This window comes from Colias croceus, chromosome 1 (genome assembly GCF_905220415.1).
Source record: "Colias croceus chromosome 1, ilColCroc2.1".
Classification (NCBI taxonomy): Eukaryota; Metazoa; Arthropoda; class Insecta; order Lepidoptera; family Pieridae; genus Colias; species Colias croceus.
Window position 1 is genome coordinate 3,951,633 of NC_059537.1, and position 18,043 is coordinate 3,969,675.

The following is an 18,043-nucleotide window of genomic DNA, read 5'->3' on the forward strand; positions in this document are numbered from 1 at the left end:
CAGGTAAGTGCCCGAGTTTCACTTAGTCACGCACCATTCAGCGTCGTGGCTGGACGTTCTTTTTGTATTTTAATCGGCAGTTGTTATTACGAAGTACATGAGTGAGACATGTATTATGTCTCGTGCGTGAGAGTGAAAGAGAGAACAACTGTATTGGTGATAATGCGTTAGTAAGTAGGTATGTATTAATTACGCTGTTTTTTAGTGCAATGATGTTGGCGTATGCCGCGTCTACTAGTATATTATGTCATTGACATAATTATTATGTTAAAATATTGAACACCAATATCAAGTCTAGTCAAGACACATTTAATATTATAACAATTGAGCTATTTATCGCGTCTAAATATTACAACAAAACTCAACACTCCGACCAATAAATCTATGCAAAAGTCACAAACAGAAACGATTTTAACATTTCAGACCACAATTACTATGATTAATTCACATTGCAAAATGCCTGCTTCACTTCTAGATCTAGGCTTGGCTGGATCTAGATACGCACGTGGCTGGCCTACATTCCCCTTTAACCATGTACTAAATTAGTTTAATACGAGAGATAATTCTGTATTCAGTTATATATTTATAGCTCCGGATAAAGATTTTCGAATTGCGCACTAAATAAGACTGTCAGTCATAAAATGTACCATTTTTCATCTTGGAACATTTCAATACAATTCACAGTTGGGTTTTTATTAACTGGTTCATTCTTATAATCATTATGTTATACACCTTAAATAATATTCGTACGTATTTCTTAATTTCTATGACGCCGTCAACGAATGCTATCCAGCAATTAATGGTACCTAATGTACTGTTAAAACGGTTGTCAGTTTCGAAAGAATTTAAATTCTTATTAATCACTTAACAAGATAACAAATTCAAATTGTTCATTAATAATAACATCGTATCAATTATCTTCTTGTTAATTACGTGTTCGAAGTTATTTCACAATACTTGGGATAATTGTTTTTGCGCAATGCAAATTACGATTGAGCCTATATTTTTTATTGGTGTCTTGTATAACTTTATACTTCACTGTTGGTTAGGATTATGCATATTATGTATAGTAGATCTATAGATAACTTCTTGTTATTACGAGAACAACCTTCCATTTCAACGTAATTTTGATTTGCTAAACAATGCCCTAACAGTATTGTCAAAAGATCTTTTTAACAAACTTAAAACAGCTTTTCAAATTGGCATAATAGCACATTAAATAAAACCATAAAAGCGAGCGATCTTAATCTACTGCAACGCAAGACTAACAAAAAGCTGGGCTATGTACCTTTATGACACCTACACAAATTCTTACATGTCGCTTTATAAAAGTTCGTATGTCTTTAGTAATCCATACACTTAAAGGACTCTGCCCAGTTCCACGTATCATACTATGACCGTAATAGGCACGTGTCAGGATCGGAAAGCTATACGATAGAGTGTATCAATAACGTATCAAAGCGGAACGATATTCTAAGGGGCATAGTTTCGTACTATTAAATACAAAGATTAATTTTCCTGACTCCTTCCTGTTATGGTCATAGTATGCAGAAACGTGTTTGGAAACCTTAAGTATTTTGGTGCACAAGGCCGCCCTAATGCTCCAGTTAAGGGCTCTTATCAGATTTACGATGAAAGTCGGGCGTCACATGTAGCAACAATGCGTGCAAATGCCTCCGTAACTGATTTGATTATAAACGCTTGCTTAACAAAGTTGCGTATAGAATTTTCATGTCAAAACGGTTAAATTTGACGGCCTGCTGATCGACTTTCTCGGCTAATTGCTGTATCAAATAGTGATCTAAATATAACTTGTATAAAGAAACTTGAATGCCACCTGCATAAAAATGCTTATGCTTCCTTATATTTCTGTATTAAAAAAAAGCTTTAAAGTCCAGCCTCAATTTTCTTCCATTTCTTCTTTATTCGTTTTCAACAGAACTTCTCGCAGTATTTTACTCGTGAAATAAATCACAATCCGGAATATCTCAACTGAACTAAATAGAACTAGCATTGCACTCGTAAATCCTACGAATAAAAAATGTTAGGATTTCCATTGAGCTCGTACGGCAGAGCGATGACATCGCGACAACCCGAGTACCTAATGACACGGAAGCTGGGACAGATCGCGCGTGCGATTGTTCGCTTTTATTGCTTATTTCACAGCAGAAAACTGGGCGATGCGCTTTTGTTTTAATTTGTGTTTAGACTTGAACGGAATTTGATTTATAGGTATTGGTTTAGAGGTTTTAGACCGGTGGGGCTTCATTTTGTCTGCGGTACTCATGACGACGTTGTTATCTTGTATTTCGATTATTAAGTTGGTGTTAGTCCTGAAATAATTATGGTATATTTCTTATTTTAATGAGGAAGTCGGAATTCTTTTGATAATAATATTTTGAATATTAAAATTAAAGATAAACAAAATAATGCAATTGAAAAACGACTATAGGTACTCAACTTTAAAGCCAATTAGCAGAAGTTTGCTGGAACAGGAGAGAGAAAGTAACATTTATTTCTATTTACCGAAACAAAAATTCATACATGTAGGTCTCACAAAGCCTTACACCCAGAACAGTGAACAAGGAAATGTCGCAGCTGATATCAGATGCACACACACGAATTTCACTATTTTAATGAAACCGCCATACACCCTCTAATTAGCTTCGATCTGTGTATCCCCGGCACAATAAAGATCGAACATTCCCGCTAATAATTGGAATTAAAAGGACTGGTTTCGTCCGATAGGAAACCTGAGCTAGCCTTTGGAACTTTTAATAGGAAGTGCCCACTGACGCTGTTCGTTTGATAAATGGCTAATGGTTAACATAAATGATATTATGCTTGTTATTTATTGTATTTAAATGTAGAGATTCTATAAATAGACTGTGAGTTTACTTTGTAACACCTAAGGTTCAAATGTTTAATTTGTAAAATTTCAAAGGGCAGTATGTATCCGATTTTTGTGGTTTCATTTATTATTATGACGTGTACTTGGCACTAATTAATCTATAGGCCTAGACAAAATAATATCTATAATCCTAGACTACAAAGTAGTATACTTTGGTGGGAATTCGTTCATTAGTGCATGTGAATGGGGTAACCAGATTAGTGAAAGGGGTTGGCATGCAATGATATTATTGAGAATAGCTGACTCAAATGTTAAGTTTTTGCATAGGTACCTACATGTTGATTGAATGATACTTTTAACCAGTTATGTCGTAGGATAAACTACCGGGCTAAATAATAAGTGTTTTTATATTGCGCACTTTTATACCTAACTGGTTCACAAAAGAAAAATCGCTAAACACTCTTTTACAGTCCTGTCTAAGCTCATTGCATACAAATAAAAGACATAAATAAACAACACAAAACGTACACCATTAGAAGACAATACAAATTGCCTAAGCAAGCCCACCTGGTACAATTGATCCAATTTGCACACCAGCCCCTTCGATAAAGCCTTATCAAACCCACGCGTCATTTGAATCTGGCACGCGTCGTGTTTGACACAATATGATGACGTAACGATATCGTGCTGTGTAAAATTATTTAGGACTTTTTTAAAAGACGGTTGTTAATAGTGTCTTATGTTATTTTAATGCAGATATAATCCGCTACTTATAAAGATTAAATATGGAAAATTAAACTGGAATTTCCCTTTCGAAATTTTTGATCATACGTCTTATTACACCAATATGCAATGTATTTAAAATTGAAACATGAAAAGTAGTTTTTTTAACATAATTTTACATTTTTATAAGGTGATATCATTTCTGTAAGTCGAATAATTCGCAGGTTATCACACAGACCGTTAGTTCATTCCGCTCTTAGCTCTTCCTTTAAGGCTTCCGATACGACATCGCACACTGTAAAACCTCATCCAGGGCCACTAGCTGTTGCAATAGCAATACTTGAATGTTATTGTTTATTGTCTTCTTATCGATATCTCAGAGCTTTGTTGGATTGTAGGAAACATAGTGTGCCAGTATGTCGTACAATGGCTTGAGGCCTTGCTTTTTGCTAAACGTAGCGCAGTAGCTAGCAATTTGTATGTGATTGGTCGATTGTCATAAAAGAATTGAATGAATGTATCCTTCAAGGTTACACGTAAGACTGTGATTTAAATATAGGTTTGTGGAATGCAAAGCTTTGCTATTGCAAAGTAGACTGTAGACTGTATGTAGTTGATAATAGTTCAGGATACATCGCCCATTTTTGCAAGTGACTACTATCAAGCTAATTTTCCGTTTGTAGCTTTATTTTGATGAGACGCCCAATAATTTCGTGTACGAAAGTCTCGATTGTGGTAGCTAACAGAGATAACAAGGATAAAAATTTTTGATTTGATGGTTCTCAAATATTTATTACTAACTGAATTTTTTTTTTGTTCAATCTCAAGATAATTACCTAAATTATTCGAAAAAATATTTGTCCTACAAAATCTATGCTTGGTTCAAAGAGTCCCCCTTTCCAAAGTGTATCGATAACGAGGTCATCATAAATGATTACTAATAAGCTGATTTTTTTGTTTTCACTTAGTTAATGTTTATATAATTCAACGGACATATTGTCCTACAAATTGCGTAATAAATATTTGAGAACCATCAAATCAAAAATTTTTATCCTTGTTATCTCTGTTAGCTACCACAATCGAGAGTTTCGTACACGAAATTATTCGGTGTCTCATCAAAATAAAGCTACAAACGGAAAATCAGCTTGATAATAGTCACTTGCAAAAATGGGCGATGTATCCTGTACTATAAAGCATATTGTGCTCTAGATATTTGTCCTAAAATTTGCAAGTAAAAGTATCGGTAGGTATCTTTCCTTATATTTACAAATATAAAGATAAAAGTAAATGGAGTTTTTTTATGAGTATCAGGACATTGTCAGACTAATCAGGTAATAAAAATGCAAATAAAGTACGCTTAACTAATACTAATCGTACGAACACAATTACGTTAATTTATTACATAATATGAACGTATTACAAGTTACAAATGCTTTTGTAATTTAGCCAATCTAAACATTATTGATATAGGTAAATATACCTATAAGAAAAATTGAATACAAACGCTAATGACTGAATGAATAGAATTTCAAATATTTTTGAAAGTAAATAAATTGAAAAATGTACGTATTATCTGCTAAAGCCTTTTTCCGTCTTATAAATGAGGTTGCTCTTATGAAATTTAGCAGATTTTGCAAAAGCGCTACAATACAATTACCAATTCGCTCCAATACTGTAAGCTAATCAATCTAGATTTAGCACCCACTGTATCTCTATACAATACATAATATACTTTCAACCTTTCAATCAATCCATATTGTTAAGCGATATCTAACCTTATATCTTAAGAATTAAGTTTTATAATCGGCAAACAAGAAAAATATCGCATTGAGTAAATCAAGTTACATATTAAAAGGATCGATTACGCAGGATTTGTAATACGATAATTACATTCAACTTTGAACTTTATTATGTGCGATTAAGTATTTATATCGGTTGCATGTGTTTGACATAATTATTTGTTATTGTCCACTTATCTTTGGTTACAATTGGAAAGTAGGGCGACATTGAGGTAGGCTTTTGCAAGCGATCTTATTGGTCAGTGTCAATAAATTTGTCTCAGATATTATGAAACCCTTTGTTATTAAATGATATGAATTATAATTGCGTTTTGTCGTAATGATATGTATAAAAACGTCCGATACCATAAATCTATATATTACATAAAACTTAAAAAATAAATATTGATTGGAGATGCCATAGGTTTCTATCTTTGATTTACTCAAAGAAATATTCTATAAAATATACCTTTACGACATGTAGCCTTTATTCCTTACAATTAAAATTAATTAGAAAATAAACACAATAAACAAACTTTCCCGCTTTCGATCTTTATAGCCCAAGCGGCTCATTTAGCTACAAACTGTTTTATTACCACGCAATACCAATGAAGACTCTACTCCAGATTAATCACTGAACACTTCGCGTGCTTCATCTAATTTATATAAAAAATTCTAACAACTCGTAAGAATTCAATTAAGATCTAACGCAATTTGCGCATGCGACGCTTTCGTGACACTAACACTGTTCGCGCTAACTATTGCCGTATTTTAGCGCTGAAATGCCTTACTGCTACCGTGCAGTGATCAATTTTGAGCGTTGAGTTATTCTTATAAGAGATTTAGACTGTCAATATATGCAAATATGGTTTTATCTGATGAGTGCTCGCACGTGGGCTAGTTTAAGTTGCTCCCGTGTTTTATTACAGATTACTCGGGTTGATTCGGCCCACGGTCGCGTTCCGTGTTCGCGATTGTTCCTGCATTAGAGGGTTGTCACACGATTCTAATTTTGCACGCCATTGCAATCTTTGTGGTTCTGGACCATTTTGTGACAGTGTCTCGCATCGGAATTATATTATAAAAATAAAAATTTTCCATCTATTGTTTTTGAGTAGGTAATAACAGTATTTTAATCAATGTTTGCAAATAAAATGAAGCATCGATTAATTAAAAAAATCGTAATAAAATGCCCCATGTAGAATCATTTGTTAATTTTATGTTATTTTTAAGTAGGTTATGTATTGTTTAAAAAATCGATGAAAGTTTCTACATAGAATTCTCACATATTTCAGACAATAGTTGCAAATTCTAAGATTTATATGTGAACAATGAACTGAGCTTAGAATTTCGTAGTACCTACATTTCACGCTCGGACCAGGAAATCATGAATTTTATATGAGCTATGATACCAAACTGTATAGGAATGTTTAACAAAATAAAATATTTATTATTTTTCCCATAATAAAATACTAGTTATATAAAACCACATTAGGAATTTAAAAGCTGTTTTTTTAAATGCTTACGCTAATAAAATTAATATTCAAAAATAATCCAATATACAGAGGCTTGGACTTTGAGAATCAGGTAGTGCTAATCTAAATAAACCTCGATAACACACATAATAAGAAGTTGTTATGGTAACAATAGTTACGTATGAAAAGAGCTTACGTAAATTACATCATCCGTATTAAGACTAATTCTTACTCCATATAAAATGCTTGTGAAAAGTCTCAGAGAAAGTGTAAGTGGGAAAATCACAGGCCAAGTGTACAAAGCCGTACGTTTTGCTAGTTTCTAATCTTCCCACAGTTATGCCGTTTTCGGTAAACGATTTGTGTACGATTGTCTATAATTTATCCTTTCTCTTGATGAATGACGATTTGCATTTCGATTTCATTGCCTCTCAATGCCTATCTAATATATTTTATTGATACCATGTTTTGGTAAGTAAGCACTCAGTGAAATGTATTCATTTTATGTAGCAGGAATATGTAGCCTGCCCTATCTTAATATATATAAATCTCGTGTCACAATGTTTGTCCTCAATGGACTCCCAAACCACTTAACCGATTATAATAAAATTCGCACACCATGTGCAGTTCGATCCAACTTGACAATAGTTTTTATAAAAAAACGTAAACATGTAGGTACCACGGGCGAAGCCGGGGCGAAAAGCTAGTTTGAATACTATGCATGTAACATCTCTATAGTTAACAAGTAAGCAGTTTAGTTTTATTATAGCCAAATCAAAATTCTGTTTTTTTTTAAATAATTTACACAGTGAATAATTTGCACATGTTTATGGTGGCTTGTGATTTATTATGCATAACAATTAATTCATTCAGTTTTAAAAATATTTGTAAAGCTATGTATAGATTGTATTTATTTCACTTAGTTTCTAGATTTTGTGTACAATTGACTTCATGTAGATGATGTCAATATCACAGCCAAGTACAAAACACAAAAGTAATAATCAAACAGCCAAAAACATATGAAAAACTAAATGAAGCTTTATGAATAAATTACACTCACAACTAGATTGCTGGTTTGATAAAAACGTGTGATTAATAATAAAGTAAGGATCCAAACATTTTATAATAGCTTTATTTAAATTTAGTTACAAATTCTATTTACATTGATTTAATTTTAGACAACAATAAAACGCTTTGTAAATGTCAAGATTTATGAATTTAATTAATCATTATGACCTTAAAAATATCTAAAAGACTACTAGGTTTTATTATAAATACGAATTGATTGCAAATCAGTGGTGCATTAAAATTTCCATCAATCAGAATATGTATATAATATATTCTTTTATTCTTTTAAATGCAGATCGTGACAAGAAACATATTTTAATTACAACATAGATCTAATTTGGAGTGACCCAGAACACATTAGTTGGCCCACATCGATTAAGATAAATCATGGCTAGCATTGTTCGAATATCGATTATATCGAACATCTGTCCTTGTTCAGATAATAGAGAGTATTGCTCCAAAAGATTCATTTTAATTGTTTCTGATGAATGCAAAGAGCAAAGCATCAAATAAAATTTAAAAAGCAGTATCTGAAAATAAAAATGCCAAAATTTGCCTAGGAAAGCTCTCAATGAAAATAATCAAAAGTTGTATTGATCTGAAACAGGTCCACATATTCTGTGACGTCATAACAGCATCACTATTATCATTCGTTCATAAAAGGGTAGGTAATGCATGTAATCAAAATTCATATTAACTAATCATCCATTCAAATTATCTATTTAAGGCATCATTTGTAAGCTTAAAGGTCTATAAAGTAACTTGCAACACAAGGTATAAACGATAACCACATACTGCAATCATCATTAAAACGTAGCAAAATTAAAGATTCACTCTACAATTATTACAACATTTATTTCGTCAAACAATAAAAGGCTTGTAAATTTTTATTCATTGGTTCAAAACCGCCTATGGGCGTAATTCATACAACTAATATTACACATGCATGATAGATCGCCGAAAATGTTAATTAGGATGAACTTTTGGGTGGCTATTGAGACGCTAATTACAAAGAATTTTAATTAAATACAAATAGGCGATGAAAATAATTGTTTAAAGTATACACAACATTAAAATGTTTCATACTAACTGTAAAAATGGAGATCCTAGTGCACTCTTTATCTCTATTTATTATTTATCTCTATTTTATTTTTATCCCAAATATCTCTATTTTTTATTCGCGTTTGTATCATTACTGTTTGTTTTCACTTTTTGTACAGGAAATTCTAAGAATAAACTATTAAAGCACCATACTATAAATATGCATAATTATAAAATTTCATAATTCTCAAATTTCGAAATACTTGCAAGCGTCAAATTGGTCAAGTAACCTTTAGCTCAAGCAGGCGGCAGATGGTTTGAGGTCAATTATATTAATTTGCAAAGATTATTTACAAAGGTCATATTGGGATAAGTAGGTAATATACCTCGGTTTTAGTTAAGCATTTTTATCGCTTTTATTTGAAATGGAGTGAACGGTTTGACATTTTAATAAAAATTTAACTAATCTTGAGTTCTGAAACTAAAGTTAATCAAAGTCTCATAAATTGTATCTACTATAAAAGGATTCGTAAGTTATTATGAAAGACTACGGCATACCAAAATGAGCTTTTGGTATGCCGCAGTTAACCATTGTTTAAAAATAAATTATTTCCTGTTCAACATACTTTGTTCATTATAAATGTTTAAATTTAATTCCATATCAAATAACATTAATTAATAAATTTATATTAATACAAAAATACAAACAAATACCATACGTCGTGATCAACATATCCTGTTTCACATATCAATGGTTCAGTAGGTGTGGCCAAGGCCAGTGAGATCGATTCTCGGCGCGAACTCTAGCTATTGTTCCAATCTGATGACAAATACCCAAACAATACAATACTGTATGAAATGCTTTGCATTTTTCTGTTTACCTCGCATTTTATTCATATATTTGCATAACTGATATATCACGAACTTACTGCACTCGTCGCTGACTGCAATATTAACACATAGCTGACATATAGAAGGATTGAAAAGTATTGATATTTAATGTAAAAAAAATACTGAAAAGTTAATAAGCCAGTGCTTATTAACTTTTCAGTATTTTTTTTTATCATATCAGTATACGTATGAAAATAAATATGTACATGAAATGAGCTTCTTATCTTCTGACGTATTGCGTCTTATTTTTTTTATACCAAATGAAAATATAATTTTGATAAGTGAGAACACGTACGAGTATTTAATTATGTATAAAATTTGAGTTATTACATGTCCCCACTGTAGTTATAAATTCTATAGAAGCAAAAGTACTAAGATTGAACTTTAAAGTTCACCAACTTTGACATAAAGGCAATATAATAATTTGGAACACATACAATATGCTAACAGTATATCACCTTGTTATTTAAAAATTCTTAATTACACATCGAAGACATTAACAACTTAATTACAACAAAGAAAACGTAAATTAAAAATATGTACGTCTTTTTTACGTAACATGAACCAGTTGCTGTAAAATTTGCAGCTAGATTATTATTAGACTTAATTAGTACATTGAATTAAAATTTTTATATATCTGGTAGAGAACAATCTTTATTAACATTCTTTTATTAGCTTTACCTAGTACCTACGTGTATGTAAATATTACCGTCTCCTTTAGATGCACTATAAACGATAGATTCAATTCGAAATTATACACTTATCAAAGTTCGGTAACATCACAATAGTTTTATGAGTTTGTTTTATTTTAAACTTAGATTAAGGTTTGTTACTTTTTTGTAACATTCGTTCCCAAAACTGACAGTTATTCCATATTTTCGGGTGTACGTTCCTGAATGTATCTACCTTCTTTTAACCTGATTAAAACAGAAGGACACACAATCGCTGATCTCCTTGGCACAAAACTTTGAATTCACGGATCACATCACTTACCCATTGTTCCAAGAGATCGACCTACGTCCGTCTGTATATCGAATTTGCTTGCTTTATTTGACCGACACATCAATGTCGGTATTTCCAATTGTTATAGTAACATCTCTGCGTTATATAATGTATTTGTTAAGCTTTTGATTGTTTAATGATTCGCATGTATGTAGGTTTTATACACGGTACAACATGTGAAATTAGGGTTACGAAATATGTTTATGATCGTCATTGTAATCAACTAATTCTTATAGTAAACTAGCTTTCCGCCCGCGGCTCTGCGAGCGCAGTCAAAGAAAAACCCGCATAGTTCCCGTTCACGTCGGATTTCCGGGATAAAACTATCCTATGCTATGTCCCGAAGTAAAAGTAAAAGCCTATGTCATTTCTCCATTTATAATATTAAGTATGGATTCAAAAATTTCAATTGTAAATAACAAAGCACGTAGCACGCACGTTTTATAGCACTTTTTCCCTGTAAATTGGCATGAAAACTTACTTTTAATATAAACTTTAAAAATCATACCTTACAGTGTTCAATGAGTGAACTTTTTGAATATTTATTCAATGTTAAGTAGTATGTTGACACAGGGTTATGTTATTACTCATTACCTATTTAATTTCATACGATACTATACAAATATTGAATTAACAGCACCTTCTAATAATTAGCAAGACGTAACTGCACTGAGCCTATCCAACCTTGGCAATCCATTACGATACATACAAAGGGTGACCCAGCCTGAACTTTAAGTCACTGAACAAACAACCTTAGACAAAACAATGTTTACAACACATTGTATTACGCTAATTAGTGTTATGCTAAGTACCCTGTCAAAATACGTTATTTTTTATCAACGAATCGTGTTTAATTCAACTCTAAGTGTACTCAGTATGCAATCATAAAGATAGGTACGTTTATTCTATATTATTATCGTGTCAGATTAAAATGAATGACTTAATTTAAAAAATCTTATGTAGATGTTCAGTCATCATACACTTAGTATATACATAAGAAGCTACTGTTTTATTCATAGATTTTTGTCTTATTATTGTTACATTCTTACCGTGTAAATTTTCGATATCACTCTTGAAGATCAAACAGCAATTGCATAAAAATGACACCAATATAAGGCAACTAAAATTTTATCAAAGCAAATTGTTCTTGAAATGCTGAAAGAGAAACTTTGTATCGAAATTACACAAGCAAAAGTGTTAAAAAAGTAACGTTCAGATCAAGTTCGGTTCAGCAATTACTATAGGAAGCGTTTAATTTCCAGTTTCATGTAAACTTTTCATATAGAGCCGGTACTGTAGGCTTTTACTTTCATCCCAATAACTTCCGCGAACGAAAGTGTTCTCGCTTTTATCGACATCGATAATTGCTATAGAATAATAGGGTTGTACGAAATTGGTAAGAATAAGGTGTTGTAAATTACTTTATATTTATATATAGTAAGGTTTTAGTAAAATCACTTTCTTATATCATTTTTAATAGCTCAGTTAATTGCTTATACAATACAACTGCTTATAATTTTTAGTTAGGAGTTTCATTCAAAGAACAAAGCTTAAATATCATGGCAATTAAATACAAAAGAATGTTTAAATCTCGAAAAGATAATCATAATGACTTGACGTAACATCAACTTGACCGTAAGATTTCAGCTGACTACACATTAAAATCCATATAGGGTAACATCACATCTAGATAACAAAAAATTGGCGAGACTAGATTCTTAGAAGTTCTTCATGCCATTTGAAGACATCTTTATAGATATAACTTCCGCATTAATGTTATAATACTAAGACATCGTAATTGCTTGTATGTATGTCGATAAATATTCATTTTATTAATGACAATGTGAAAAGAAAAATTTTAGAGACTGTATAAACATGAAAAAGATATTTTTCTTTAATTCGAATTATTTTATTATTAATTTTAACTAATATTAATCTATACATATAATAAATCTGTAGAAGGGTCAATTCTGTACATTGAAAATATTGAAAAAATAAATACCAGGGGGTGTTACTGGATCGATACCAAACCCAAATGTGTGATTAAAAAAATTTTTGTCTGTCTGTCTGTCTGTCTGTCTGTATGTGAAGGCATCACGTGAAAACTAACGGTTCGATTTCGATGAAACTTGGTATAATTATACCTTATTATCCTGGGCGTAAAATAGGATACTTTTTATCCTGGAAAAATACGTAGAAAAAAATTAATCTTAACTTTTCAGTTTTATAGACGTTGTTCTGTAGAACCGCGAACACACGTTGCGTATTATTATAGGCCTAGCCGTATTTGGGTCCAATAGATATTTATAAGATGTTTAATTGTCAGAGTTACTCAAAATGGAGAAATAAACCATCCACGCGAAGACCGACATCCGCGCGGACGGAGTCGCGGGCGGAAGCTAGTGTCTAATATAAGCGTAGTAAAAGTAATTTAATATCTAGACAAAACTCAAAACTTGGCGATCGTTTTAGATATAGGCGTCCGCCAAGTTACTTTAACATTTTTTACAGACGAGAAAAAAAAATTCGCTGTAATGTCTCACGATAAACTATTTAATAAGGCGTGAACATCATCAATTAGCGTGCCGGAATGCTTCCGTTGTTTAATTTACTGTGTGTGTATAATACACAAGTTGCATTTACTGTCACAAATTATCCATAATTGAGCTCGTTTGTCATGCATTTTGTTCAAAAATCCTTCCGTGCACTTTCATGTGACATATTGTAGTAATTATACATATAATATGTTTTAAGTGCTCGGAATTATTTGTTGGATGTCTAAGTGCCAATATGCGTATAGCTATTCTTTATAGAAAATAGCAAAATGTTATTGAAATAAAAATCACAGGAAACACTATTATTTATCTTTCTTTAAACACCAACAATGGTGTTGTATCACCTCGTGGATATCTAAGCATCTTCTCACATAAAACATTTAATATCAAATATGACGCAAACCTAATTAAAATAAATAAAAGATAAAACACGAATTCTTTAGCACTTCATACACAAAGGCGCCCCGCGAAGCTTCAGATTACGATCGACCATCTCAAGCATTAATTAGGACATATAATAATCTATCCGTCAAGGGAAAATAAACACCGCTACAATTCCTTTATTTCAACAATCCTAACAATATAATCGTTTTTACTTAAATGGAATAAGGGATATTATCCTATGACTTAAGTGTCTACATGTATAATTTGCATACCACAATCCGAACCACAATTTCATTAGGTCGTGACTGATAGAGTTAATAACGAAATAATATGTAATTGTGTTAGATAACGGAGCGATATTTTATGAGTGTTGCTTATTATAGACACCATTTCGTTACGTGACAAAGCCTTGGCTGGAGTCACGCATGCCCATGGTCAAACTTGATTAATTGGTATTGTTGTGTATGCACCTTGCTTACGCTCTATCAGGGCTAAAGGCTTATGGAATACGAGAAATACCTTTTTCTTCGTAATATAGGTCATTGGATTATTGTGCCCTTTTTATCTGCATAAACTTAAACAAAGTGATTTGATTGTGTGAGTTGTGTTTATCTTTACTACAACAAAAATCAACTTTAGAGAAATAGGCTTGTTTAAATGAAATGATTAAATTTTGTACATGTGTCCGTATATACTAAACAAATACTAATTGTTAACAATTTTTTTTTATCCATAACTACAACTTCACTCTCTTAGAAAAATACAAAATGAAAGACAACCAACTTTCAATTTATTTCAAGTATAAACCTTTTCTGAATTCTCTAATAAAGTTTTAACACAAATAATGGTTTAACAGTCAATTATTACAATATCTATAAATAACAATTCAACAAACAAACAAACACCGTGGGAAGTAACATCCTCAAACTTTGACAGCCTTCACTGACACCTATTGCATATCTGATTCATTGATGACTCAACTGACAAAATTCTAATGAAGATTACAATTAGAATTTTAATCTAGTGCCGAAAAAACGCTGGTATTTCCTTTATAAATATATGTCAATGTACACATGACATACAGGGGAAACTATTTGCCAATTTTTTATCGATACAATGTAGTCTAAGTACAATCGATTTGTAGGGAAGGGAAAAGAAATAAATATCCAAACTATAGGAAAAATAAACGACAAGTTTTGTCAAAAAATGACTCTAGAGACAACATAATGCAGGTAGTAATAAAATTTACAACCCAATATAGACATAATCAATCTACTCAGGTACCGATACAGGTGTATAAGAAGTGACCTATAAGAAAAGAAAAATGCGAGTCCAATGCTACACGACTTAGTTTTTATCTCCATATAATTATAAAATACTTTTAGCAAAACTGATAAACGTCCAATATGTGATTTTAATGTAATAATAGTTATTAACTCTAAAAAAAATTTATACTTGGCTTCGCGTATATGGACTTGCCAACGAAATTCAATGCCGCAAAGTAAATATTTCACAATTATCATGAATCATATAATTATGGCATTAATTACGATGCTATATTAGATTATTCGTTAGAAAATTATGCCCTTATAAAGGAACGTGTTGTGCAATTAATAATTTAAATGTTCGTTGCAACAGATTTGTTGTGCAGATACCAGTGTATTATTACAATGCTATTTTAGAACAATGATTGAGAATTAAATGTCTTGGATTAAATATTTTGACAAGTGCATTTACAAATAAATATTTAGGTACCTGGAAACATTATCCAGTTAGCAAATGGCCAAAGATCGATAAACGTAGCTATCTTAGACTTGGACAAATTGGGAAATCATACTAATTGGTAACTCGTGGCTTATGCGTCAATGAAAAGTCTTGTTCATAACTTGGCACAAGTAATAACATTAGTCCACAAATTGGGGATTCGTCCTAATTGGTAACACGTGGCATATGCGTGAATGAAAAGTCCAGTCCATAACTTGGCACAAGTAATAACAAATAGTCCGCGAGGGCGCCACGCGACACCGTCACGCGCCAAGGCCGCCGCTCACCGCTCACCAGCCAGCTGGTTCGACGACCTATCGATGTGTGAAACTTAATTGAACACTCATTGAAATAGCTTGTATAAACGTTATCTCGACGCCCCATTGGTTAGTGATGTGCTACTGTCCTACACAATTATGAATGTGGACTTGCTTTTTTCGTGTATGTCTTAAAAATTGCAAAACAAATAGGTAGATGTAATTTTTATAAATGATTTAATAGGAAAGATAGACGTACAATAATCCTAAGTAGGCACCTTAGAATGCATCTTATTCTGACTAAGTATTTGACCCATATTCGGTACCATAATAAATACCGAGCATTCCACTCAAAGGACTGTTGCGTGTCCCGCCACATAAAGTATCACCTTAATGTCATGTATCTTTATGAGCACCGAATTCACAGATGTTATATTCGATTAATATCTTGTTACAATACCGTTTCTTGGCTTACTTGTGTAAAAAATATTTAACGTTGTTCTTAAACCATGATAAAGTTATGTTGTCAGGGATTGTCGCCAGACTTGTCAGTAATATTTTGTAGAGAGACATTCCTTATGTACAACGTGATGGTACTTGAGTTAAAACTTCTTTAAAACATCATTTACGTCACTGTAGCATCATTGCGGAGAGTACACACACTACTTACATAAACTTTTGTCAATATACTTACCTTTTATCTTTATTCGTAACACTTTAATAATATAGAATGTCTAAAACTAATCCATATACCGAAATCACTTTACAATTTCCATTATTCAAATTCAATTCCTTAACATCTTAAAGAAACAAAAAATATTTATAAATAACATGAAAAAAACCTCAATATCAAGTCTATCGTCGATTCACAGTAATACAATACAATCACAAGCCACAACAAACAATATGACCCTAATAAAAACGATATCAAACAAACTTTCAATAGAAAACTAATAGTTTCCACGGTAGTTAGCGCGCCGTCTATTGAATACAAACACAATGTACTTGAACTGTGTATAACGAAATAGAAATTACCTATCAGTAAGCGCCAGCCGGAGTAAGTCCTCATTCGGAATAATAATGAGAGGCAAATGTTGATTCTCGGAGCGAACAAGAAACGGTTTTGAGAAAACAATATTCCGATACGGTACGTGATGGGGATTTTAATACTTGACAAATTCCTCTGGCGTCATTCTTCAATTTGTTACATGAGAACCGAACAGCGAACATTACCTATTTTACATAATATAGCGAAGCGATTTTGTGCGTAGATGTAACTGCTACAGCGGATTTGCGATCACTTCCTAGTCATAAGATATTGAAAGCAAATATTGTAGCGCTTGTGCTTGATCGTGTAAGTGAATAACACCTACACAGTGAAAATAATTATTCTAACATTTATATTTCTATTCGCTCTTGATTAAGAACAATAAAACAACCCTTTTTATGGCGACTTTTAATTAAATACATATGATACAATAATTATAATGTAATTAAGCATTTGCAAAGGATTTAAATAAATCCATACTAATATTATAAATGCGAAAGTAACTCTGTCTGTCTGTCTGTCTGTTACTCAATCACGCCTAAACTACTGAACCAATTTTCATGAAATTTGGTATGGAGATATTTTGATACCCGAGAAAGGACATAGGCTACTTTTTACCCCGGGAAAGAATTTATTCCGGAAATCCTACGGGAACGGAAACTATGCGGGTTTTTCTTTGACTGTACGGGCGATGCCGCGGGTGGAAAGCTAGTTATCTATAATCACTCTATTAACTCATTCAACCTATAGATATTATAATTTACTAAAGAAATGTTTTTATCTCATTTACGTACTATCTACAACACACACATACCAATAACATGATCTCACGTGAATGTATGATGTAACTTTACATGCAAATGAAAAACGCATTGGGACAAAGTAAATTACCCATACTGGCCCATGTCTATGACATATTATTATCTTCTTTTTATTTAAAATCGAGGATTTTCCACATCACTTTATTCTAATATCATTTGGCGATGCTCCAGGCAATGCAGAAATCATCATATAAAGTTATGTGCTACGTGAACGGAATAACATTGAAAAACAATATTTCTTTTGTTCCAGAATCGGCCTTTGCGGGTTTGACAACCCTCACAGAGATCAGAAAACAGAAGAATTGAAAAAACACATAGGACAGGTAATATTTTTTATTTAATAATAGATATCTAGTATAGGTACAAGACTTCTTGGTTCAATTAT

The 18,043-nt window shown here is 32.1% G+C and overlaps 1 protein-coding gene across 2 annotated transcripts in view; it reads left to right on the top strand.

The window, feature by feature from the left end:
* LOC123696156 overlaps positions 1-18,043 on the top strand; it is a 162,725-nt gene that overhangs the window by 109,119 nt on the left and 35,563 nt on the right. For both annotated transcript variants that reach the window (XM_045642209.1, XM_045642216.1), the window contains one exon: positions 17,909-17,981. In XM_045642209.1, the coding sequence (XP_045498165.1) occupies positions 17,909-17,981 (73 nt within the window). The remainder of the gene's footprint in view (positions 1-17,908; positions 17,982-18,043) is intronic.